The 26,344-nt window shown below is 35.9% G+C and overlaps 2 protein-coding genes and 2 long non-coding RNA genes across 4 annotated transcripts; 1 reads left to right on the forward strand and 3 right to left on the reverse strand.

Moving 5' to 3' along the window:
- Nucleotides 1-8,284: 8,284 nt before the first annotated feature.
- LOC123663068 lies at nt 8,285-8,752 on the reverse strand. Its single transcript, XM_045597807.1, has one exon. The coding sequence runs from the start codon at nt 8,750-8,752 to the stop codon at nt 8,285-8,287; it is 468 nt and encodes a 155-aa protein (XP_045453763.1).
- Nucleotides 8,753-12,448: 3,696 nt separating this feature from the next.
- LOC123662582 lies at nt 12,449-13,276 on the reverse strand. The gene is made up of 2 exons (XR_006744511.1): nt 13,142-13,276; nt 12,449-13,054 (listed from the first exon to the last, which is right to left on the reverse strand). It is a non-coding gene; the product is annotated as an uncharacterized LOC123662582 (long non-coding RNA).
- Nucleotides 13,277-18,994: 5,718 nt separating this feature from the next.
- Nucleotides 18,995-20,278, reverse strand: LOC123663069. Its single transcript, XM_045597808.1, has one exon. It carries the CDS (start codon nt 20,276-20,278, stop codon nt 18,995-18,997), a length of 1,284 nt encoding a protein of 427 aa, XP_045453764.1.
- Nucleotides 20,279-24,026: 3,748 nt separating this feature from the next.
- On the forward strand, nt 24,027-24,548 carry LOC123662581. Its single transcript, XR_006744510.1, has 2 exons — nt 24,027-24,185; nt 24,274-24,548. It is a non-coding gene; the product is annotated as an uncharacterized LOC123662581 (long non-coding RNA).
- Nucleotides 24,549-26,344: the final 1,796 nt, after the last annotated feature.

Here is a 26,344-nt window from a genome sequence, read left to right on the forward strand (position 1 = left end):
TATTCTAGATTTATTCGAAATGGGTACAGTTTGTGAATTTTCAGCTATAGCTGACCTAACCATTTCAATAAGTCGCATCGCAAATAAATTAGGATTATTATATGAGTTAAGATTAGACACATCTGCGGTTATAAGTTTTTGATATACCTTATCATAATCCACTACCTTTTTGTACTTTTTATGTGTATCTTTAATTTTTACTTTATTGATATTAAGAATAACCATATCATGATCCGTTACTGTAGTATTTAAAACGGCTACAAAAATTGAACTAGGGGTACAATCGTGCTTCACCAGAACATGATCAAGGCAACTATTTTCACGTGTAGGGAGAGTATGACCAGGTAAGAAACCATGTGAAGACAATATATCCAAATATTTTAATCTGTTATAACGTTCCTGAGACTTTTCGGTGGATGTGGCAATTAAATTTATGTTTATATCTCCTAATATCATAACGTTTTTAGAGTTAGAAATAGAATCAAGGTGATTATGCAATGAATATATGAAGTTCTCCGCACAAGTATGTGACGGAGAACGATAAATACCTAATATCACATATTTCGAGATACTTATTTGAAGACCTGTAGCATCAGATAGGTTAAGCTCTTCAATTTTAGAATGTAGATTCTTTTTTATGTAGACGACTACCCCATCACTTTGATTCAGCAATTTAGTTGTGTAAGCAGAAGTATAGTTGGTAAGTTGTGGTACTGGTTTTTCTAAGTTTAACCAACATTCTGTGAGTATTAAAACATCTACTTCATAAGGTAACTGCGATAACGTTATTTGTAAATCGTCAAGATTCTTGTATATACTTCTTATATTTTGAGTGAGGATCTTTAATGAGTTAATATATGAACAGCCAATATACTTTTCATAAGATTCTATACTACATTTTACTGAAAAAGTAGGCTGTTTATCGTCTAATTCTTGAATCAAGTTTAAGCCGTCCAACATGTTAAAACACTTTTAATCAACATATGGTGGGTAAATATCAATAAGTACATACGAAAAATTTCATTCATGCACGTATGGTACTTGACACATAATTTAATAATACCTATAATGATGTAATTTTGCATATTTACGAAAGTAATATAATATGTAAAAATGTTTACGTGTCGACCATGCAAACATATATATACGTGTATAAAAGAATTGAAATATATTATAATTGAGCCTAATGCAACTTTAAATATGCATCTAAGTAATTTATTTAAACTATGTATTGTGAGTATTAGAGTATGTTTTTGTATATGTAATTTAGCTATGTAGAAAATATTTAAATGGGTAAAGTAAATAAATAATATATTTGTTGAGTCAAGTTTGTGTTTATGTTTGTCTGTAAATGAGTAAGAGTTGAGCTTACTTACACTAGGGTTAGTTAGATAATAATATAAAAGTAATTTAACCATTCCAAGTATAAGTTTACAAAAAATTAACAATATTAAAATACAAAATAGTGATATGGCATAAATACTAAATGGATTTGATAGTCACTTTTCCAGCAAAAGGTGATGTATTTGGGCTTCACTTTGAATATGAATAATTTTTGAAGTGTCGTCTTTCCTCACAAAAACTTTACCGTACAATGTCCAACAGTATTTAAACTTCTTTGTTTTGACTAAATCGCGTGACAGAAAATGTAGTCGGGAGCCCTTAGCAGTCAGTTGTTCAGATACAAATACTGGAGTGTCTTCGTTGATAGTAAGCCCTAAATGCTTTGCTTGTAATTTTGACTTATTTTTATAATTAAACTCTTTAATTTTATTTATTAATTCTGTCTTTATTATAGTACTTGGTAATTCAACTATAATCGGGGGGTTTTTCTCCGAATCCTTCTTTGCTTTCAATCTAAATACATCTTTAATGTCCCTCGGGCATAATTCGAGATTAACAGTTTTAGATAAGCTCATAACAATATTCATTAAGTCATTCCGATTTTCTTGTTGTTTCCGTGGCACATTTTTTATTTCTATACTCGACTTACGACTCAATCTTTGAAGGTCTTCAATTTTGTCTTCCAGTATGGAAATATACTCTCTGTCCTTTTTCGATTGTAGCTCAAGTTGTTCGATCTTTTTGCGAAATTCTTCATTTTGTTGAGTAAGTAAGGAGACAGCTGATTCAATGCCTGTGTTAATCTGAGCTAAATTCTTCAAACTGCTAGAAATTTCCCTAATATCTATCCTTTGCTCACCAATCAATGATGTAACTAGGTCTTTAATTTCATCCTTAAATCGAGAAAAATCTGATGGCGATGTTTCAGTTTCCCTAGGCCTTTTACTACGGAGAGATAAACAATTAGGCGGCGTGTTTTGTCCTGTTAATTCATTTGTAAATTGAAGCTGAGGGTCCGATCCATAGCTAACCAACGCGAGTCTCGTTGACGAGTAGATTTGGAGGGAATATTTCTTGGCGGGGTGTGTTGTAAGGACATCTTAAAATATGCTTTAGGCCTAAATGAGTTTCAAGCCGACGGCAGTTTAAGTGAATAAGAGGTGGAGCTAGCACCCACTACAACAACAAAAGGGGCGGAGCTTGGACACTTCACTCACTTGGTAGGGCAGCGGTAGTTGCGCAGGAGCAACAATAGCCAAGCTAGTTGTCCTTATTTTACTTCACAGGGCTCGCTCACTCACAGTTCACCACTATTACGTGTTTATGTTATCCTAGTACTTCTCGGAATATATTACGATTAATTTTTATGAAATATTAGTTAAAAATAATTTTAACACGGAGCTTGCTTAGCACGACCGATAGCAACGGTGTCCGGAAGGGAAGTCAAGATAACGCTGGCTTTGTTTTCATAAGCGCCATGTGTGAGAAAGAGAGAGAAGATCTGTATTGAATATGACTTAACTATTCTTAGAAAAGAACCCATGTGCCCATCGTGACAGATGATGAGACCATCGCCCCTATAGGGTAAAAACAACCAAAAAAAGTCTAAAAATACTTACTTGCTGTGGAGTTATTGCTTCAATAATATATTGAGCATTGGCAGCGTTTTCCTCAAAAAGTGCATGGGTTATTTCTAATCTTCTTCTGTTAACAACCACTGATCGATTGCACAAAACACATATAGGTCGATTTTCTACCATTTTCAATCAATGTTCCGTTGGCTTACACAAGTCCAGAATCCAAGTACACAAGCACAAACGTACAGAAGTTCAGAGTTAATAGCCACGTTATCAGGTTAGGAAGAAACAGTGTCCACAGGGTAGCCAAGGTCAAAATGTTTGAAAAAGAATCCGTAGATGATCGCACAGTACACAACGTCATAAGGGTAAGCGAAGGACTGCGCGGAGTGACGCGCACCCCACGCCTTGGCTCTTTTGTTTGCACTCAAAGCTGATTGGTAGGTTCGAACTCAGGTAGTCCATGTAGTAAACCCGTTTTTGGGTTGAGTCTTGTAACCGGTATGCTGACAACGTTTTGAAATACTTATTAATGTATTTTATAAAAATGACTGCACATTTTCTTACATTTATTATCTAAGTATTTAACCTGTATGTATTTTTTTTTCTAAATGAGCTGCAATGTTACGTTCATAGTAAAAGTTAGTCCTTAGTAATAGTACTTTCATTTAATACCTATTTCGTTGTTGGTCGCTCATAGACCATTTTGCTCTTTCTTTTTTAACATAATTAATATCAGAAAAAATACCAGAAAAAATACACACATCTAGATGTGAAGACACCTTTTTTAAATGGTCATCTCAAACAGGATATTATCAACTAGTCATTAATTGTGATGATAACAAAGAAAAAGTAATTTTTAACCTTTGACTATGGGACATGACACATTTATAATACTTTAAGGGACATGACGTCTCACAGGCTACTGCAGTAGAGCCTCGTTAATCCGGAGAGGCAAAAACAAGACCCTTTCCGGATTATCGAGGCATTCGGAGTATAGTATGCCATCCTATAACATGTTTAACCGTAGTTTTTTTAATCAATCTTTAACCCTTTCGATTCGGCCTAGGGGTACAGTTCTTAGACTGAAGTTTAAAATATGAATCTTCACGCGTAGAACGTTGTAAAATACTTATACTGAAATAAGATAACTATAAAAACTATCTAGACTTTTTCTAATGGCTGAAATCTAGACTTTTAACCATGGGACAATATGTCCCATCAGTCTTGAAACCTGTTGTACTTGAGTAGGTCTTTCATACATTTTTTGGAAAAACTATAAATTGAATTTTATAAATAAAACAATAATGCTATATTTACTATTTATTTAAAAAATTCTATCAAAAAACATCATGTCTGCTTAGTATTTTAAGGCAATAAAAAATTATATAAATGAAAAAATAAAAACGCAAGCAGAGGGCAAAATACTTAGAGAAGAAATGGGCATCAAGAAAGGTGAAATGATGCAAAACAGTTTTTACATAAAAAGCTATTACACGCACTACATTTGGTGTAAGTGCGCGTGTCTTTTTTATTTTTTGTGCATGAAATGCAACGTTTCGTATTATCGGTTTGGATGGGTACATGGTTACTTTTTTTCCCGTTATATCTTTTCCGTATTCTACCATATTCTCAGCCAAATCAATCATAAAATCTTTCATAGAGCATTTTAGATTTACCTTTTCTCTGTATATTACCCAAGAGTTTACTACTGCCATTTTCAAAAGCCTGTAGAATACTTTCTTCCACCATTTCGTCGATTTCCGTTCAAATTCATGCTCTCCACACATTCTTTCATTTCGGTCAACACCACCTATTGCACGTCTATAAAACGCGACCATTTCTGGTGCTGGAACTGGTATTGTGATACCATTCTTCAACTTTCGTTGAACTTCAGTTCTCGTGGCATCATGACAGTTACTCATAATCACAACATCTTTCGTATCTTGCCATCTAGCCGCAATAGTGCCTTGACCGTTCTCAATAAATGCCATTTCACCTTGCTTGAATTTCTGTCCGGGACAGATCTTAGGCATATTTTTGCGAGATTACATGTACCCACACAAGCAAATTCAAAGGTGTTCATTAGTGTCACTGAAGTAAAAAATCTGTCAAAACAAAGTGTTTTATCTGGATTTTCTATGGTAGCACTTAGAGTGCGAATAACATTTTCTCCGAGTGTCATTTCTTGTGTTTGTCGTAACATAGTCGCATTTGAGTCTCTTCCAAGATAAACTTCATATCATAAGCATATCCCGTAGTGGCATCAGCTCGTACCCATATTTTTATTCCTCTATTAGTGGGTTTCAATTGCATATATTGCTTGAGAGACGATCGGCCTTTGAACATTGTCATTGACTCATCAATGCTTTGTATGTAACTGTCTTCTCTGTACTTTTTGAACGTTATTTTTAAACAATTCATTAAGTATTCTGGAGATTTTGTAAAAAACAATTAAATGCTGCATGAAAAAAAAAAATTATTTATTTATTTATTTATTAGGATTACCAACAGAAATTACAACAATAATAACAAAAGAATTATTTTACACAATTGATTAACAATTAAAAGGGCAATGACTTAAGTGGCCAGATATATTGGCAATGACCCCCTTACCCCCCTGACCGTTTGTCCAACACACCACCAAACACCCTGTATAATAAATTTTATTTATTACATTAGGAGGCTTTTCAGGATTGGTAAAATAAAGTTTTATTAGCAAAAATTTGCACCTATCGCGACTAATAGCAGCTTTTATAACCCGTATTACCGAGTGAAGGTTTAGTAGACCAATAATCTGAGAATGAAGGTAGTTGGTTATATCCCATAATTAGGGTGCAACCCAGAACTATCATTATTTCGCCTCCATCTGTAGCTGTCATATAGCTTCGTTTGCGAGCTCTAGCATCTCTATCTCCTACCTGTGATCTTGATTTATCTATTCTCAAGTTAGTATTTTGGGCAATGTAGTAGTTTATTAAAATTTTAGGGAAAAATTTCAAAAATATGTCAAGAGGCTTGGAATCACTCGAGAATAAATCTGAACTTCGGCAAACTCTTGGTAAACTAACGGATTTTCGCGGTGTAAAGGATTGTTCTACTGGGCCCCAAATAATATTAGTATTTGAAGTCGAAGGTCTTTGTAATACTTCGTACGAATCTTCTATTCCTACAACTTTATTAATAACTTCCATTTCTATCTGTTGATCTTCTTGCACTTCCCTTATTTTCACTTTCATCATCATCGTCTAAGAATTTACTGATTTCATCTTCTCTCAGCGTTTTTTTTATCATTTTGCGTTTTGGAGACATTCTGAAACAAGTACACAATCATGCAAAAGCAGCGAAAAGCAGTATAAGTAGTAAAAGAAAGCAATGAAAAGCATTATTTCCATATAAACTATAAATCAGCATAATGCAATGAAATCTCCTTCAATCTAAGGTTAAGTAAGTTTAAAAAAGACTGATGGGATCCAGTGTTCCAAAATCAAAATTGTTTATCAAAATTCCAATATTTTGCAAAGAAAATATCTTTAACATAAATTAGTTGGTTTACAGAACGTAATAAATAAAAAAAAAACTTACCTGAAATCAGCTTTAAAACCACTTAAATTTTTTATCAAAAATGTAACGTCTTTTCCGTGACCTTTATAAATTACCACAGTCTAAAAAATAATGTTGCCAGATAAAACCTAGCATTGTCAATATATAAAGTGAAGATCCATTCACGATATGGGATGTATAATCCCATTTATAAAGTAAATTTAGAGTCTCAGTCCTCAGTTGCATATCCATGGGATGTTATGTCCCAACAGTCATCTGAAGTATGGGACATATACATACCAACAGGTCCGAAAGGGTTAAAATTAAGCATAAATTCAAAATGTACATATTCAAAATTACAAATTACAATCATGTAAGGCACACAATAAGTTAAAATAAAATAATTAGTTGCTTCTATCGAAAAAGTTTGTAATACTCTTCTGTTTATAATTTTTGCACTTCATTTTAAAAGTCCGGTCTCTAAGAATTTCTTGACACCTACAAAAGATGTTTACAAAATAACAAAGCTTCTTAATGTAAAACAGATATATACCTACAATACATGCATGTTAAGCTTTGGTCTGGTGATCATGACGCACAACGCTGCGGTATGCGCCGCAACGCAGCGTCACGACGCAGCATTTAGCGTCGCTGCGGAGAGGTGGTCAGTTGATTTTGCCGCAGCTACCAAGGTAGACGTGAACATGAACAATTTTTCTGTAATTTGTGCTTTGCTTGAAGAGGAGGAAGAAGAAGAATTTTTACTGCTTCTGAATAGAATATATACAAACAACTCACGTGTTTTATTCAACTTCTCAGCTATCTCCCTGTTTTTTGTCTTTATTTTTATATAAAGAAGGATAGTTGCGAACTAATTCTATTAAATTGTCTTCGAAAAATTCCATATTGACTCAGTGACGCACACCCGTGACGCACACCGCAGCGTTGAACCGAGAATGACGCCGCGCTGTGCGGCAGTACACCTCCTCACTTCACCGCGCTTGCTCCTCGCCGCTGACGCATACTGCGACGGAACTAGAGAACATTCTCGACGTTTTTCATATGATTGAGTGTCCGGCAACGCATACCGCAGCGTTGTGCGTCATGATCACCAGACCATTACATTAGTCAGAAAAATACTCAAAGGAACACTACAAACACAGTTACGTTTTGATCTCAAAAATCCCAGTAAATATAGTAAACGCAGGAAAAATACCAATTTAATACAGTTACCCAGAACCAGGACAAATTACGGTAAATTAAACATAAAATATGATGGAGCTAGAATGTATAATAACTTACCCGAATGTATAACTAACGTAAAGTCCGTGGCAAAATTTAAAGAATTGCTAAAAAATTACATTCTTAGTAACTTTGAATAAACGTAATATTAACATGCCTATATTATAACAGGCTTTAAAAAAAAAGTAAATAAAAAAATACTAGAAAACACAAATTCATTAATAATATTATATCAAGCACGTGTGAGATGCAATATACCTACAGGTAAATTAGCTTGGAGAAATTTTTGCGTTTGTAGTAGTGTATGGTCAGCAAATAAAAAAAAAAACAACATTTTATTTTTAGTTTTTATTTTTTTAAAGGTAATATACGTTTGTGGCTGGAGCACACCAAATGCGTACACGTCTACGCATACGCACTACGTACTAATACGGACGTGAAAATGTGTATCCACTGCATTGTAATCTATGGAACTGTATGAGGCAGACAAGCCAGTTCCAAACATTACAAGCAGTGAATGCCGGTTTTCACTTCAGTGAAGACGTGTATGAATTAGGTGTTCTCCGGCCATAAATGTTTTATTCTAATAATTCATCAACCCCAGGCATATCACAATCATCCCCATCCTCGCTTTCATCAGATGAATTATTTAAATTAATTATGATTCGTTCTGATATTGTGTCTAAAGCTGCGTCTCTACTCTGATATTTGTTTTCCTCCTCAATAGCATGCAGACAAACTTTTCTCCATTCCTCTACAGTTATGGCGTTCATTTTTTCTTCAGCTAATGACATTATAACCTTCATATTCATTGCGACATTCTTTTTTGCGACATATGTTTTCACTATCCCCCATATATTTTCTATAGGATTAAACTCCGGATGGTATGGTGGTAAACGCAGCACAGTATGACCGTGCTGTCGTAATATTTCGTCTATCTTGTACTCTACAAATCTCGCCTTGTTTTGCAGAATCAGTTCATATAATTGAGGCTTAAGCAACGTGGATGAATGCTCAATGTTTCGCAATGTCAGCCAGTCAATCATTTGCTGTTTTCTAGAATTACATTATTCGGTGCAGGATTTTGTATTGAGTTATGATATGGTGCGTTGTCAACAACAACAACACTATTTGGTTGTAAGTTGGGTATTAATTGAGTTTGAATCCACCTTGAATAGTTGTCATAGTTCATATTGTCGAGGTAATCTCCACTTTTTTGGTTGGCTTTAAACATAAGCAATGCATTTGGTATAAAGCCATCCATACCACCGGCATGAACAATGATTAAGCGGTTGCCTTTCGATATATGTTGCTTCAAACCTGAAGTGCTTCCATCTGACCAAGATTTCGAGAGGGTATGTGATGTATGTATATATGTTTCGTCGGTGTAAACAATTGGTCGGCGTTGTTCACGATATTCAGCAATTTTCATCAAATAATTAATTCGCAAGTATCTAATTTCGTGTTTTTCCATAAGAAGTTTCCGGTTATCTTCTGTTTGCTTCCAATTAAAACCTAATGACATGACGTGTTTTCGTAACGTGCTGACACAACCTTTATAATCGATATCTTCTTTTAATTTTGCGTGCAAAGTTTTCAAAGTGGGAATTTCTTTATTTGTGATGTGGAAGTCATGAATTGTTCTTCTGCTAACTTGCTGATCAAAGTTATCGATTACTATTGTAGGTTTACGATTCGGTTTCTTTTTAGGAGATTTAAATGTTACTTCCTGATCTGAAGGTCGACATTTGCTTTCTGATACTACCTTTCTGACGGATGCTATTGAAATTCCTGTTGATTTAGCAACTAATTGAGTGGGAGTCATAATACTGCTCGGGTTGTTATTACACTCATTTTCGAAATATTTGTACAAACAGTACAAAACTTCTTTAGTTTGAGAAGTCAAAGGCTTGCCTCGACCATGTTTTAACACTGGAGCCATTTTGAATTAACAATATAAAGTTGCAACACTTACACACAAATTAAACACTTCAACAAATATTATAACAATAATAACAAACAATAACAACAATCAACAAATACAAAATTTAACAATTAACGTAATAATTATAATTTTTGAATGAAATGTGTGCTTTATGTTCTAACAGTACCAAGCGACTGACGCCGGACTGCACGTGGCACCTGCGGACAGCGTAAACTGGTTTATTCTGGTTTTGTGCGTGTTTCCACTTTCCACTATCAAGTGACGATTTTTTGCTTTAGATTGAAATATCTCGGAAACGGTGCGTCCTAGGCCAAAAATAAATTTTGACCCCCCCGTAGACCCCCCGGAGTTTTAAAAACCTAGATGAAAGGAAAAAAAAATTATATATCGGTCTCTCCTCGTTGAAGTTTCACTTCTATCGTGTGTGAATCGCGCACACACCTTTTTTTTTATGAAGTCAAAACCTTTTTTTTTAAATAAAAACTTGTTTTTATTGATAGCAAAAATCACAGTGTTGCTAGGGATAAGTATAAAATTAAATAGTAATGTTAGGATATCGAAACATTTTTGTATAGGCCAGAACGATATAGTGGAAACGCGCTCTAAGATCTGAGTAATATACACACCACTACATATGCAAAAATTTCTCGAGACTAATTTCACTGTAATTAATTAAAAATGAAGAATCAGTGTAAAATGATTTAAATATATATATTAATAATTATAATAAATATTAAGACATATTATAGAAATATTTTTATATAGTTTTCGATTGTTCTTTTTGTAAAAAAGTGTTGTTAATATAAAGTGTCGCATCCGGTAGTCAGAGGTGGGGCAGAGTGGGGTTGTTTAATATTCAGTTTAAAGGACGAAAATACCAATGCGGAGAGACTTACCTACGAGACTTGAAGAGAGGACGTCACTCTGCCTCCTGTCGGTTCTACCTGACTCTGAGTATCCACTTTTTACTTCAGATAAGTATTTTGTTATTATATTGTTAAAAATTTATATTTAATTGAAAATAAATAAAAGATTTCATTATTTTGTCGTAATATGTGAAATAAGTTAATGAATAATAATTATTGTAAATTTAAATAACATGATTAATGTAATAAATATATCTTGTTTGTAATTAATTGTGCTTTAATTATTTTTATATATATCTATACACCACTTCTAACACACGCATACTTAAAAAACACACACAAATACACGCTACGTACGCACGCATGCATCAACAGACGACCGCATGCACCAACACACACACACATACATACACAAACATCTACAAACAAACACAACACACACATACATACACAAACATCTACAAACAAACACAACACACACACACGCACACACACACACACACCAAAACATATAGACACACGCACCGAACATTACTATACCGTTTCATATTCTTTTTAATGTTTCTCATTTTAAGTGAAGAAAAATAAAGATTCTTTAAACCGCAGTCGACGGGGAAACATGAGTTCGTGGTTACCAAATTCGTTGTCTTCAGCCCATTTAGCCCAAGCAGTGATTAAATGCTCCTACTGCCTATGAATTACCAACTTTTTTGGAGGCGAGAACTTCAACGTTATTGTTCTTATCTTGCTCATCGTCCTCACACATTGCCGCGCGTACAATCTCATTAGTTAATACTTCATATATTTGTAACTCACTTTCGGCACCACCAGCCGCCCATTCTTGAGCTTCTGCCTCACTTATTTGAGGATCATTGGATCGCTGTTCGCCTTTCCTATAAACCTTGTAAATTCAACTTTACGACATAAGAAATAAGAATGATATTCAGTTGTGATTATGGTTGATAATGTTTGATTTTTGAAATTCTTTCTGTATGAAAATTTCATAATCGAACGAATCACAAAGTGTTTTGAATTTTGGAAGTGATAGGTGAAATTTTAAGATTCTTGTATTTCTTGTTTTTTAAATTAGTTTAATAGTTAGTTAGTGTTGTTAGTTAGTAATATTTAGTTAGTGTTTATATTCATTGTGTATATAGTTTAGATTTCGATTAAAAATAGTGTATAGTTAGTTTGTTTTCTTATTATTTGTTAGGACTTAGGTTTAGGTGTACAATTTTTACCTATTTAGGCATAAAAATGTCTTTCAATAAAAAAGTGAGTGAAACATCGGAATCGGTCTACCCAGTGAAAAGTTCTGAGGTAATACATTAAAAAAAATACACTCGAATTGAGAACCTCCTCCTTTTTTGGAAGTCGGTTGATGAAGGGAATTGTTTAGTTTACAATTTACAAGAACAAAATTCGTTATCCGCATAAATTTAAATAACAGGTTGTTATTTTATAACAGGTATTGATATCTGTTATTTTTCTATAAAAGTAACAGATATAACAGGTAACATGTTTCACCTGTTATAACCCACGTCTAATGCTGACAAATGTCAATTAATACTCAATCAAAGTACTCAATAAAAAATTAAATATAATTAAACGTAGTGTAAATTTAGAATGATACCAGTGTTGCATTATAAAAAAATGTTATATTTTTTTGTAAGGGCAGCACAAGTTTCTCTACTCGACAAGGCGAAGTCTTCGGAAGAGAATTTTGTCTCTCGTAGTGCGCATGTTAGAGTAATCGAGAAAATACTCGATGTAGACATTATCTCTCTCTCTCTCTCTCGTCAAGAGATATCTCGTTGTACGCATGCTAGGCCTGCTGGTAGTCCGATGATTGCTGTTGATGGTGGCCATTGTTGCTGACATTCTCTAGCGCCAGAGCTCTCTTTTGCAGGAAATCTAAGAATTCTAGCAAGGTAGGCTTTTTTTTATATTGCGATCCATCTGAAAGGCTTTTGCAGTAACAGAGTCTATCTTTCTTAAAAGCATACACATTAAAATGGAATCCCATGTACTGACATTGGGATTTAAATTTTTTAACGCTGCTATATTTTGTTTAATTTGTGAAATAAATTCTCTAAAAGAAGGAGCATTATTTTTTATTTGAGGCATATCTAATAATTGTGTAATATGATCACTCACTATAAGCGACTCGTTTGCATACCTACCTTCCAATATTTGCAATGAGTCTGCATAACTTTCACTAATAAGTGGCAAATTAACAATTAGATCTAATCGTTCAACTCTTAAAAAGTTTCTTAAGTAGTATAGTTTTTGTACGTTATCTAAATTTTTATTTTTGTCTATAACAGACATAAACACGATTTTAAATTGGATATATTCACTATACTTCCCTGTGAACGATCTTATTTCTATGTTCGGCAGTTCGGTAGTGTGAGCTCGAGGGCTACTTTTAACCTCTACATTTTCAAAGGAATATTTGCCCAATGCGTCATTTATAGTCGTTAACGCATTGGTGTATTTATCCTAGTACTTCTCGAATTCATTGTCATCTTCGCACCCTAATTTTCGTAATTCTATATTAATATTTTCGTAGTCTTTGAACGCTGAGACTAATCGTTCTTTTTTTACTAATAAAATTGACTCACTTTCTTTTAATTCCGATGACTGCACATCGTTGTATATGCGCGTTATGGTTTGTTTTTTATATCCACGAACTGACACTAAACCTTTTACATCTTCCATTTTTAAAGATTTACCTAAACACTAAGCTTACACAAAAACACACACACACACACACACACACTATAAATAGGTTTAAATTAAGCACAAAAGGGATCAGCTCTTGAACTTGACACGAGTCACGACGATTGGCGGTCGGACGTCGGCACCGAGGCTCGTAGCCATAGCGCGACGCTTATTGGCCGTTGCTTCCCGAAGTTATGCTAGTTCTTTGCGGTGAGTGGTGGTTGCGTCATCCAAAAATTTCTTGGTGTTTGCAATTTGCATTTGATTAAAATGGCGATCAACAATAAAATCTAAATCGTTGAATGAAGATATCTATGAAACGAAAATAACAAATTGATGACACTTTCTTCTTATTATCGGCTTTTATTGGAAGTCGCGAACTCCTTAATTAATTTGGCGGATCTTACACAAAGACTTCTTACTGCACACTTTAGGCGTTTAAACTTCTTTGCTTTTATTGTAGTATTTTGTTGATCCACATCCTGATTCACGCTTTACTCGATGTTCGAAGGACCATGTTCGCTTTTTTGCGAATATTTTGATGAAGATAGGTTCGTACCGTAGAACTATTAGTCTACAATTATAATTTCACTTATTTATTGAAACCCTTTGCGTTGTTAATTACAAGCCACGTTCGCGCACAGTATTGCCATATAAAGACCCGTCTTGCTAGTTAAAAACAATATTTTGTGTGCAACAATCCCCTTAACCTATTAAAAATCTGGTCTAAAGGAAAATTATCTTCTGGTTAGTCATTATCAGTGAGAAGTTCAGGGTGCGAATTCTTCCATGATTTGTTAATTAGCGACGCCTTACCAATGGTACAGCAATTAGCTAAAAGAAAAACTGTATCCTTTAAAGATATCGATTTTAAATAAATGAGTCCATGAGGTTCCTTGAACATAACTCAGAAAAAGAAAAAAATAAAAACAATGTCAATTATTTAACAAAGAGTCATTTCAAGATTATAGTTGGCGTGGTAAACTACTATAAACGAAAGCGTATCAGGAACATTTAAATTACGTTTAAAATAATCAAATTATTGACGACTCTACACAATTTTGGGAATAATAAAAGACAAGAAAAGGAGCAGGAATCGTACTAAATCGTATATATATGAAAATACAGAAGTCACTGGACAATTTGTTGCTGATCCTTTTGCTAGGTACTTTAGGTCTGTATTTCATGATTGAGGACCGTATTTAAACCCTACTAATGCCGCCCGGGCTGCGGGTGCATTGTCGACGCAAGATCTGTCTCAATACACGTAGTGGATGCAAGGGACTTAAAAACTGCAGTAAGTTATCTGAAACCAAAATCATCTAGTGGACCCGATGGCATTCCCGTGTTCCTAGGTAAATATTGTATATCTGTCCTATAGAAGCCTCTTTTATTCTTATACAATTTGTGTATCAAGCATTCGAGGTATCCCGACTGCTGGAAACTGTCGAGAGAAACAACGATTCCCAAAGGTTCAGGTGCGTTCACATTTAGACCAATTGCGGTACAGTCTGTGTTTGCAAAGATATTTGAATCCATTCTTAACTGTCTCATTAGCCATCAAATTAGTGACTTATTCCACCATAGTCAGCATGGTTTGTTAAACCGAACTATACCACTACAAACTTAATAGCACTTATACCTTATAAAACATAGCTTGATCTCTGGGACAGCTGTCAGTAAAATCGCGCCTATGAAGTTCAGAATTTAACAGTGCAGACAATCGTACCAGTCAATGTCATACTTTATGGGCATGCAATGATGAGCGATTAATCATCGTGACAACAGACTATCGATATTTTGTATAAAACTTAATTCAAAATTAATTTATCATTTAATTGAAAAAAATAACATTATTGAATATTTAAAAAAAAAATAACATTATTTACAATAGTGAGTAAATAAAATCTAAATTCTAACCTACTCGTAATATTCCTTCCGACAACTTTGGGGTTCGAGAGAAGTTTGGTCGCGGCGTGTCTTCTTCAAAAAGATGGCGCCAACGCACCGCCATATTGTTTGATATGACCCATTCGGCCATTCTCCTCAGTACGAGTGCTAACGCCTTGTATACGCTACGTGTTTTCCGTTCTCATCACTTTGTTTTTGATACTATTGCTGTTAATTTGTTAACTTTAGTTATTTTCATTAGTTTCTTTGTTGTTATTGTTTGTTTTTGTGGAGGTTTGTTGGCATAATGCCAAAGAGAACGAAGAAAACTGTTTTGAACAAAGTCGTGACCTTGTGATTCGCTTGCGTGAATATTTTGAGCGAGAAAACCAAAATGGTGGACCGCTATTACCCATGGCAAAAGTTTGTGACAGAGTTGCAGATGCTCTTGGCATTGGACTTGCGACAGTAATTCGCATCAGTAAAGAAAAATATGGCGAATCTTCAACTGTAGTATTGATTGAAGATGAGGAAAAAAAGCTTTCAACGCCAAATAAAAAAAGAAGAAAGGCTGCTCCTGTCACAAAAATTGACGACTTTGACGCCGCACATAGGAGTATTTGCGTGATAAAACCGGTCAAAATTATTTTGCGTGTTTTTTGCAATGTAATCGAATGAAAGACAAAGTTTATTAATATTAGATATTTATTTTAAAGTAACTTCACATAATATTTGGGATTAAAACATGTTTTGACTAAAAATATTTAAAAAAAAAAAATTAATAGTCAGACTCTAACTCTTCGTCTTCATGTTCTTCGTCTTCTTCTATACTTTAATAATAATAATAATAATAATATATTTATTTCGGGACTAGCCCATAAAGTGTTAGTAATAATTTTTCTTATAATCTAGTGTTAGTACAATTACAAAGTATAAACTATAAAAAATACATTTTAATAATAATCTACGTGTTAGGTACACAAAACTTAAAACTAAACTTACAACTAAGTTAGTAAAACTTATAAATGTAATATAATAATTTCTTCCTATGGGACCCCTGTGCTAAAGATTATAGTTAGCAGAAGGAGCATGAAGCTGTACCCAGCGACAAAATAGTGGGGAGTCCCATCGGTCGGCCAAGACGTTCAGGATGGTGTTCGATGCTCCGCGTACTCGCGCCCACAACGACGCGCACCGCTTTCTAATGATCGCGTGGAAGCAGTCGGTGCGCGCCTCGGCGAACATAGACGACGCGCTACAGAAGCGCGGCAAACCAAACAACATCCTGAACGCGTTGTTGTACTGGACACGGAGTGCACTGTATGCTCGCTGCGTGAAATCGACCCACAGACCGCACGTGTAGAACGATTGACAGTAGGCTTTGAAAAGTGTTATTTTGACTTGTTTACTACAGCGCGCAAATCTGTGAATCAACATGTTACAGCGAACAGACAGCGCCCTACGCTCTCTTTCAATATCCACCGTGTCTGTCAAGCTCTCAGTGACCCAGTGACCCAGATATTTGAATCGGTCAACTCTTTTCAGCTGAGAGCCCACTAGAGTAACACAAGTTACTCTCCGTTGTCTCCTCGCGCCCGTCGCCCGAAAAACCATGAACTCGCTTTTCAACGCGTTATATCTGAGTCCATGAGCCACTGCGTACTCTTCACATATGTGAAGCAACTTAGTCAAGGCGCCGATCGACGGGCTCAGCAGCACCATATCGTCTGCGTAGCTGATGTTATTGATGCAAGTCCCGCCTACATGGCATCCTATGTAGGTGCTGCTGAGCTCCTCGATCAGCTTATTAATATACAAGTTAAAAAGCTTGGGTGAGGTCAACCCCCCCTGCCTCATCCCACATTCCAACCCGTACTCATCCGATCGCGAGCCAGCCCACTTGACGCAATTCCTCTGGTTGTCATACCAATATTTAAATATTGATATGACATCAAGAGGTAGACTGCTTTCACACCGTAGTTTTCTCCACAACAAATTGTACGATACTAAATCGAATGCCTTCGACAAGTCCAAAAAGCAAGCAAAGACTGGGGTTTTTCGAGCCGTGTAGTACTGCACAGTTTGCTTAAGACAGAAAACGGCACTCTCTGTGGACAAGCCAGGCTTAAAACCAAACTGTAAATCGTGGATTTTAATATTTTCGGCCAGTCTTCTGTCAAGCAAACCATCCAGCACCTTGGCTATGACCGTAGCCAGAGATATAGGCCTGTAGTTGGACAAGTCGGAGGCATCCCCCGTTCTATTTTTTATTATAGGCACAACAACAGTATACATTAGTTCATTTGGTAGGTAACAATGGCTTATACATAAATTAAAAAACGTGGCCAGAACTCGAGGCAAGTGCACCCCCGCGTACTTCAGGTGCTCGATACTGAGATCATCGTGACCGGGAGACTTACCTCTGGCCATTCCTTTAATAACCGATGCGACCTCACCTTCAGAAAATCTAACAGTAAAGTCCCCGTCGCGACACCCAACATCGAACACCTGCGACTCTATAGGGAGGGAAGACTCCACTTTAAAGTGTTTACGGAAGGCATTGGCTATGTCAGACGGATCAAACTTACCATCAATACTCACGGGGAGGCTCGATTTTGGATTAAGCTTATTAGTATTTTTCCAAAATTTATTGAAATTTTTATCAGCATGATTTTGAGCAATAATATCTAATTTTATTTGTTTTTCATTATTTTGACAATATTTTAACTTAGCTTTAAATAATTTTTTCGAGTCACGCATCTTATCATAAATAAAACCAGAGTCCGGTTTACCATACAATAACCAAGACTGATACCAAAACCGAGCCTCCCTGTGAGCGCTACTAACGTGCATATTCCAGCCCGCTATGCACTTATGCCTCGTCACTTTTTTATCGATATAGCTACATGCTGCCGACTCCCTCAGAATACATACAATCTTATTATACATAGCTGTTATTTTAATTTTATGATCGACATTTGAACACTTTTTATCATTGCATCCACAAAAATCAGCCGGAAGGTCTATTAAGCGTAATTTACTATTACAACTATCAGTATATATCTGTATTTGATCACTGTCCCTTTCACCCCATTTTATTTGATTAAAATATTGTGTGGGGGGCACAATTTTACACTGAATCTTGCTTATGTTACATTCAATTAATAAGGGAAAGTGATCAGACCAGTAAACATCATGATTCAAAACAGATGCATTAAGTACAGAATGCCGTGCGGCACTAGTAACAATACAATGGTCGAGCCATCTGCGAGAGCCGTGTGAGTCACTAACATATGTATAGGTATTGCTAGGTAATAGTTCCATATCTACACACGACCACATGTTTTCGTTACAAAAATTTAAAAGTTCTACTGAAAACTGCTCACCGGGGTGTGCGTTGAAATCCCCAAGTATAAAAACTGATTCGATGCTGTTTGTCTCCACTAAGGCACTTATTTCACCCATACAGTCCGTGAAATCAACAAGGTTTACCGCCGAGTCCGTAGGCATATACACAGTAATCACTAGCATCGACTTACCACTGTCGAGGTGTATTTTAACAGCCGCTAAACGCACACTATGACACTCAACTACCGACACACGCGGGAACGCAGACTTCCTCCACAATAGTGCCACCCCACCGTACGGTCTTCCACGGAGAATACCCTGCGAAGTGTCTACCGCTGATTTTCCAGTAAACGCGAAGTCCTCATCTATATTTCCCAGAAAGTGAAGATCATGTGGTAGAAGCCATGTCTCTTGTAAAGCAATTATGTCAGCATCCCGGCAGAGAGACCTCACACAAGTAACAGACCGCTGTACATTCTTACAGTTGAAACTAATTATTTTAGTTGTAACATCCATTATTGATTAAAGGTAGTCCTGGGCATTTGACCACTTCGGTGTCTTCCTTTGAAGTCTATAAAGCGTCTAAATGCCACCCCTTCCGGCCAAAATTCATCTTTTAAAAAATATGCTATTTTACTTTTAGGCACATAGACTTTGTATGCGTCATAATCTTTTGGGATTTTCATAATAACTTTCTCCAAATCAACAGAGACTTCCGTCTTATTTTTTACATAATTTTGAATATCGTCTTTCGTCACATCTTTCGCTATGTTATAAATATACAGCGGTATTCGTATATCCGCCGCTTTAAAATTTACATTTGATTCGACAACGGCTTTCCCTTTGTTACTAACAAATCGATTTTTCAATCTTTTTTTTTGTACCAATATCCATTGCTTATTTTCTTCTTGAGGCTTCCATTCACCCTGTTCCAAGACTTTAGAGTAAGATTTTCTATCCTGCGGCTTGCAGTCATTGTAGAACGGCGCGTCTGACGATATTGTAGGCGCAGGAACATTCAACGCATGAGTCATGCGCTCGCTCGGCGTTAGCTTTGATTTGTTTACCTCTTCGAGCGATCCGCTCACAGCTGACACGACGAAGTCAGCCGGTGACACACCGTTATTCATTTGTTCGGTCGATGATTTGTTTTCAATACTACCCTCTTCAGGATGTTGATTTTTATAACGGTTTTTTCTGCTCGGTGATAATGAGCAGGGACCCTCACAAATGTCCTTCTCATTGCTGAAAGGCTGCAACCCCATAGGACCACTGTTACATTCGAAACTTTGTAACATACAAGCTCCCCTCTTCGGATTTATGTTTCTAGAGAGATTATTTGCAACCGAGGCACCCTTCAGCGTTTCAATGTCATGTTTCAGTATATTTAAATCCTCCTTACTTGCATAGTACTGAGAAATATTGTTGAGATCCTGGCGCATCTTCACTAAGTCCTTGAGAATTTGTGTAACATCGACATGGTCGAAAAGAACTGGGGGTAGTTTTTGCAACTCCCGTGCGACGAAGATCGGTAGAACTTCTGGATCAGCTTCTTTCAGCGTACAGAGGATGTCATCAATATCTCTTACAGTCTTTCCATCACGTTTTCTGATCTTTATCTGCTTCGATAACGATTCATACAGTAACCGTTTCGCAGTCACAATATCATTTTGAGAGAACGCCGTGACACATATACGGCTGATACTCTCCTCATCCATAATGTCCATTTTATTACAAATGAAGGCAAGTACTTCATTGATCACAATATTACACGACACACATTTTACAGTTGTTGACATTTTGATTTAATAAAGAAATTTCACGTAGATCGGCAATTACCGACCGTCTGCTAGCGCGTGTCAGTTCTGCGCGTGTCAATACTTTCGTCACTATCATTTTCATTTGGAGGTAAATTTGGTGTGCTCGCGACCATTAGATTGATTGCCTCCGTTGAAAACGGCTTACTCTTTTTGTGCTGCTTAGGTCTATTACAGCTTAAATATGGGTCTGAAGTCAGTAACAGTCTGTTTAATATATCCCTGTTACAATCAAGTCGTGAAAATTTTCTGGCAAAATTAAGTCGGTAATATCGTATGTGCTTGTTGCGGGCCTCGGCTGCCTCTTCCGATAATTGACCGATAGGTAGGATTGCAGTCGATATGACTTTGGCACCATGCATTAAAATTTTATGAATAGTTGGTGACATAGGATGCCAACCGTACAAATTTGTGTATATTTTTGCAGTTTCATGTGCAAAGGCTCCAAATTTATCTACATCAATGCTGTTCCCACTCGAAATCACTTCTAAAATTACTTTAAATCGCTTTATTAAACCTACATTTATACCTGTGATTTCAGAAGAACATTCCGCGTCAGCAAAGAATCTTCTAGACGTATTACCGTCATTAGAGGTCCCGAATCCTGGCTTGGGAATGTCTACGAGTAGACCCATTTTTTCTTTAAATTTCATTTGAATTACTTTTTTCGTTTCTTTAACAATATTTTTTTCTTCGACTGTCCGCGCTTGCCACTTTTTAAGTGGTAATTTATAAGCTAAATGTAACAGTGACTCGAAGAAACGAATTCTAGCATGAAGGATTGACAGTCCAAACTTCAGTGCTTCTTCATTGACTTCCTCTGCTACAATTAATTTATTAAAATCTTTGGAAGTCTGTCCGCAAATGTAACATCTCATAGTGGATGCAGTATCAGTTGCAGCATTGCATACTTTTCCGTCAATCATTGTTAACATCATTTTATGCGTTATTTTACCTAATCCATTAGGTGTAGACAATTGTGTTTCTTTTAAATTTGCAGCTTGATTTTTGATGTACGCTATTTCATTTTTAGTCACATCTTTTGATTCATTTATAAACCGTATGCGTATGGGTCTGCAAAATCTGACAGAGGATGGGACTGGGTTTTGCCATATGATTTTCTTTTGATCTCCATCGACCATTATAACTAGTCTTAAAGGTACAAATGAGCTTTGAAAAATATTTGCGTCACTGTCAATATTATTTTCAAATTTTTGTTTGTATTGCGACTGCTGCGCTCCATCACAGCCCCATTTTGAAATTAAAACCATGTTTTGCCTCTCTTCGTGTGAACAAGTTTCTATAACCTCTGCTACGTATTTATACAGGCGCAATGCAGTGTGGTCAAGTAAAGCTTGTAGTTCAACCTCAGAGCAGGTTTCAGTCACTCGAATCGATTGCGCATTGGGGTAACATTGGTTTTTGGCCTTTTTTATGAGTGAATAACAAGGGTAGATACTCTTGTTAGCCCCGTGAATTACTTCCCACTGTCTTCGACTGAAATCGCCTTCGACAAAAATTGCCAGTGCCTCTTCCGGTGTATGTTTCCTAACAACTATTTGCTTGTGAGCAGAAGAAATAACTTTTCGAAATTTAGTCGCTCTGGTTGGCGAGGAAGTTATTTCTTTTATTAATTTTGACGCGTCACTATTTCCTGAAGTGCGCTGACTCATGCTAGCCGCATACGTCAGTTCCTCGACAGGTACCTGCTCCCGTAATTCTTTTGTTTTTCGACGTTTGCTGCGGTCACTTGACTCTTCGAATGTTTTAGTTGGTCGTCCTGGTTTTTGTGTAGGTTCTGCAGACCAATAAGGCAATTCGATCGAAGATGTGAGCCATTGTTCATTGTTCTTCAAGAAACGTTGATCCTTATAACTACTAGCTGTCCATTTCTTCTTAAAATCACTCTTGAAACACCTTAAGGCCCGATTTAAAGCAGTTTTTTGCTCAGCTGGACATTTAGTCATTTCCACAAGTTTTTCTTCCATTAAAGAAAATTTTTCTTCCATTTTCTTCCCCTTAAACTCTTTCAGGATGTCATACAATGCTCTTCTGGTAAACTTCCTGACAGTTTCAGAGGCATCTACAAGAGAAAAAAACAAATCATTACAATATTGAAATAATTTAACTTTATATATATTCTTTATTGCACTTAGAAAAAATACAAACAGTAATTTAGTTACAATTTTAGTTTGCAAAGGTGGACTTATCTCTAGAAGAGATCTCTTCCAGCCAACCTAAGCTTGTGAGAAATAGTGTTATAAAGCAGGCTTTATTGCAGTTAGAGTGATGTATATAATACATATAATGATAATACATTTTATCAAATAATAATAAATCGTTACTTAAATGTTATATGTACAATACAATATATGCTATATACTATTTTATACATGCTTACATATATACATACATACATACACACATACATACATACTACTTACTTAAATACCTATCTATGTAATACAATACACAATAATAGTACATATGATAATTTTAGATAACTTTTATGTAAATTAACTTCGAATGGACAAAAAACAAAATGGCGGATAGAGGCGGACAATTTTGTTGTGACACATGATTGGCAACAGCCTAAATTTCATGCCTATAAAAGAAATTTAGCTCGACAAGACCAGACACTTAAACAAAAACACTATTATAATAAAATTATAAGTAAAAATAAATACTCAAATAAGACACGTTAAACATAGCTCGTATAAGTTTAATAGAAAACAGAAAACAGTTAAAAAGTATTTTTAAATATAGTACATACCTTCCACTTCCATATTAAATTTTAAAAAAATCTGTTGTCAACCCCACGAAAACACAATAGCAAGAGAACTAAACACCACTAACAAAAGCGTCGCGAACAAAGACGTGCGATTGCCACAATGACTGAGTTCGGACTGACTTTACAACAATAAGCAAGTACGAATACCAGTTTTATGGCGGCCAATTGTTAGATTGGTTATCTAACTTGAACAAAAAATGGTTTAAAGAATATTTTGAGTAACTTTTTGCTTTTGACTTTTGACCGGTTTTATAATGCAAATACTCCTTTGTGCGCCGTTGCGATTCGCAATCATGTATATGGTTATTTATTATACACGGGGCGAATTACCTACATTAAAAAAACTGACGGTGTCCCTAAAAGACGCAGACTTGTTTAAAGGAAGCTTGCCGTCACTATCGAAGATTTTGAAAAATATTGGTTTTTCCTATAAAAAAGTGACAAAAGAAAAATTATAATGGAACGAACCGACATTGCTCTTGCTCGAGTGAATTTTCTCCGGAAAGTCAAAAAAATTACAAATTGGGACAAAGTTGTCTTTCTAGACGAGATATGGCTAAACGCCAATCATACCGTATCCAAAGCTTGGACCGATGATACGACACAATCGACCACCAAAGTACCCGAAGGCAAAGATCAAAGACTAATAATAACTCATGCTGAGACGTCATCTGGTTTTGTGCCTAATTGCCTATTGGCATTCAAATCTACGAAGACCAATGAATACCATGAAGAAATGAATTTTGAAAAATTTAAAGAATGGTTTTTAAAATTATTAGATAATTTGAAGGATTACACATACATACACACATTATATAATTATGGATAACGCCCCATATCACTCAGTCCAAAAGTAAAAACCACCAACTTCGGCAAACAAGAAGTTAGAAATAATTGCATGGCTTCAAGAAAAAGGAATAGAGGCCAATGAAATAATGCTTAAAAACGAATTATTGAGACTCGTTGGTCTGCACAAACCCAGCACACCAACGTATGTCTTAGATGACATAGCCCAAGAAAAGGGTCATAACGTCATAAGACTGCCTCCATATCACTCCCAGTATAATCCGATCGAGCTTATCTGGGCCCAAGTAAAAGGTTTGTTTGCTCGAATTTCAGTTAGACAGGTTCTATATGTATTAACTCCTGTATAATTTATGATATTAAAATATGTTTTTCTTTTAAGGTTACGCTGCTAGATCTAACACAACACCACCTTTTACGGCAAATAAAATGCTGCAGTTACTAAACACTGCGGTTGAAAATGTATCTGCAGAAGATTGGAAAAAGGTAGTTACCAAATGCAGAAAATTAATGGAAGAAGATTGGGAGCGGGACGTTCGATTTGATAATATTTGCGACCAAGAGTACATTATAAATTTAAAAAATTGCTCTAGCGATTTTGAAAGTGATTCGGAAATTGATTTGGGGTATACTCCTTTGGAATAAATAAATGTATGTGTACGGTTCAGCCGTACATACCTATCGCCCGATCAGCAGTTTACGTTAGTTGCACGATTCATTAGCTAAATACATCAGTTCACGTTCACATATCATCATCGTACAGCGCGTTCGTGAGCTCATAATAGCAATTAATTATTAGCAAATATATTTTTATTTTAACATTTATTTTTATATCTTTTATCTACCATAATCAGCAGCAGCAATTCAGGTGTAACATACATCTTTTTGGTCCTTCGAGCTTATCGTGAGCGGGACTTATATCGCGAGTGACTTTTTTACGAGCGCAGTAAGGGCCGCCACGTAAGTTAACCAGCAGCAGCTTTGGTGAGTCTACAGCTCTCTTTTATCAGCAGTATCAGTATTTATATCATTTTACAAAAATGGAAGATCTTCTAGCTAGCCAAACCCAGATCATGGAGGCTATGAATCAATTTTTAATTAATTTTAAAAAAGACGGTGCCGAACGCAAGACACCGGCTCATATTAAAAAGCGTCTCAGCACTTTAGAGAGTTATTGGCAGGAGTTTCAAAATAATCATTTGAGGCTTTGCGATTCTGGTGACAAATCAAACGAATATTTTACTAACAATTATTATAAGAAAACATCCGATTTTTACAATGACACGCGCAGCTATTTACTCACCTTTTTACCCAGTGACTCTAAGGAAAAAAGCGTACTAAAGCCAGCCACCCCGTTGCAAATGCCAGGCTTTACAGCTATACCGTCGTCTGGCAGCGTGTCACGTACGGTGACATCATCCGATAAAGAAACTTCGCGAACCCAAGGTAATAGCAGCAAATTAGAGGAAATGTTGAGAAGGCAAAGAAGCAATTTTAAGGCATTTCAGCGTACAATTAGCAGCATCGATCTCGACATTGTCTCAGAAAAATGGGAATACGAAGATATTTTGAAGTCGGTACAATCACGCTGGACCATCATTGACGCATTGCACTGGGAAATAGACAGCGAACTATACGAGGACGATTCAGAATACGAAGAAATGTTCAGCAGCTACGAGCGGAAATTTAACGAAATTAAAAAAAGTATCAACAGCAATTTGTGGTCTGATCTGTATCGGGAGAAAACCACCCCGAAAATGGATATCCCTGTGTTTAGTGGGAGCTACCACCAGTGGTTATCCTTTAAAGACTTGTTTGTCGAAACCATCCACACAAATCGAGCCTTATCAAATAGTCAAAAAATGCAGTTTTTAAAAAGCAAATTAAAGGGCGAAGCAGAGAAGCTAGTGCAACATCTACACATAACTACAGATAACTATCAAGTATGTTGGGATTTGTTAAACAACCGATACAGTAACACAAAACTTATTTTTAATTCTCACATGAGTGTCCTACTCAACCAGCCTATTATGCAGCAACAGTCCGCAATTTCAATAAAAAGGATTCACGACACCACCAACGAATGCCTTAATGCTATCAAAAACTTGGGAGTCAGCATAGAGAACTGGGACCCTATCATCGTATATATAATCACGCAGAAATTAGATGCGGACACTCACAACGACTACATCGAGTCACTCAAGTATCCGAGAGATTTACCAGTTTTAAAAGATTTATTACAATTTTTAGAAGCCAAATTTACCGCTCTAGAGTCCTCTAAACGAAAACAAGATCCCTCAAAATCAATCCCGCATCCGCAACATATCTTTCAGCCCTCAAATTTTAAAAAACCATATACATTTAAATCATATGTAAGCAATGAAAATCAATTATTTAAATCAAATAATTTTAATAGCAAAAGTAGGTTAACGTCAACAGCGAAGACAAAATGC

Source organism: Melitaea cinxia, chromosome 19 (genome assembly GCF_905220565.1).
Source record: "Melitaea cinxia chromosome 19, ilMelCinx1.1, whole genome shotgun sequence".
In the NCBI taxonomy this organism is placed as follows: domain Eukaryota; kingdom Metazoa; phylum Arthropoda; class Insecta; order Lepidoptera; family Nymphalidae; genus Melitaea; species Melitaea cinxia.

What these genes read in the sequence shown, in the direction of transcription:
- LOC123663068 (XM_045597807.1), bottom strand. Translation starts at nt 8,752, where the DNA reads ATGATTGACTGGCTGACATTGCGAAACATTGAGCATTCATCCACGTTG.
- LOC123663069 (XM_045597808.1), bottom strand. Translation starts at nt 20,278, where the DNA reads ATGTCAACAACTGTAAAATGTGTGTCGTGTAATATTGTGATCAATGAA.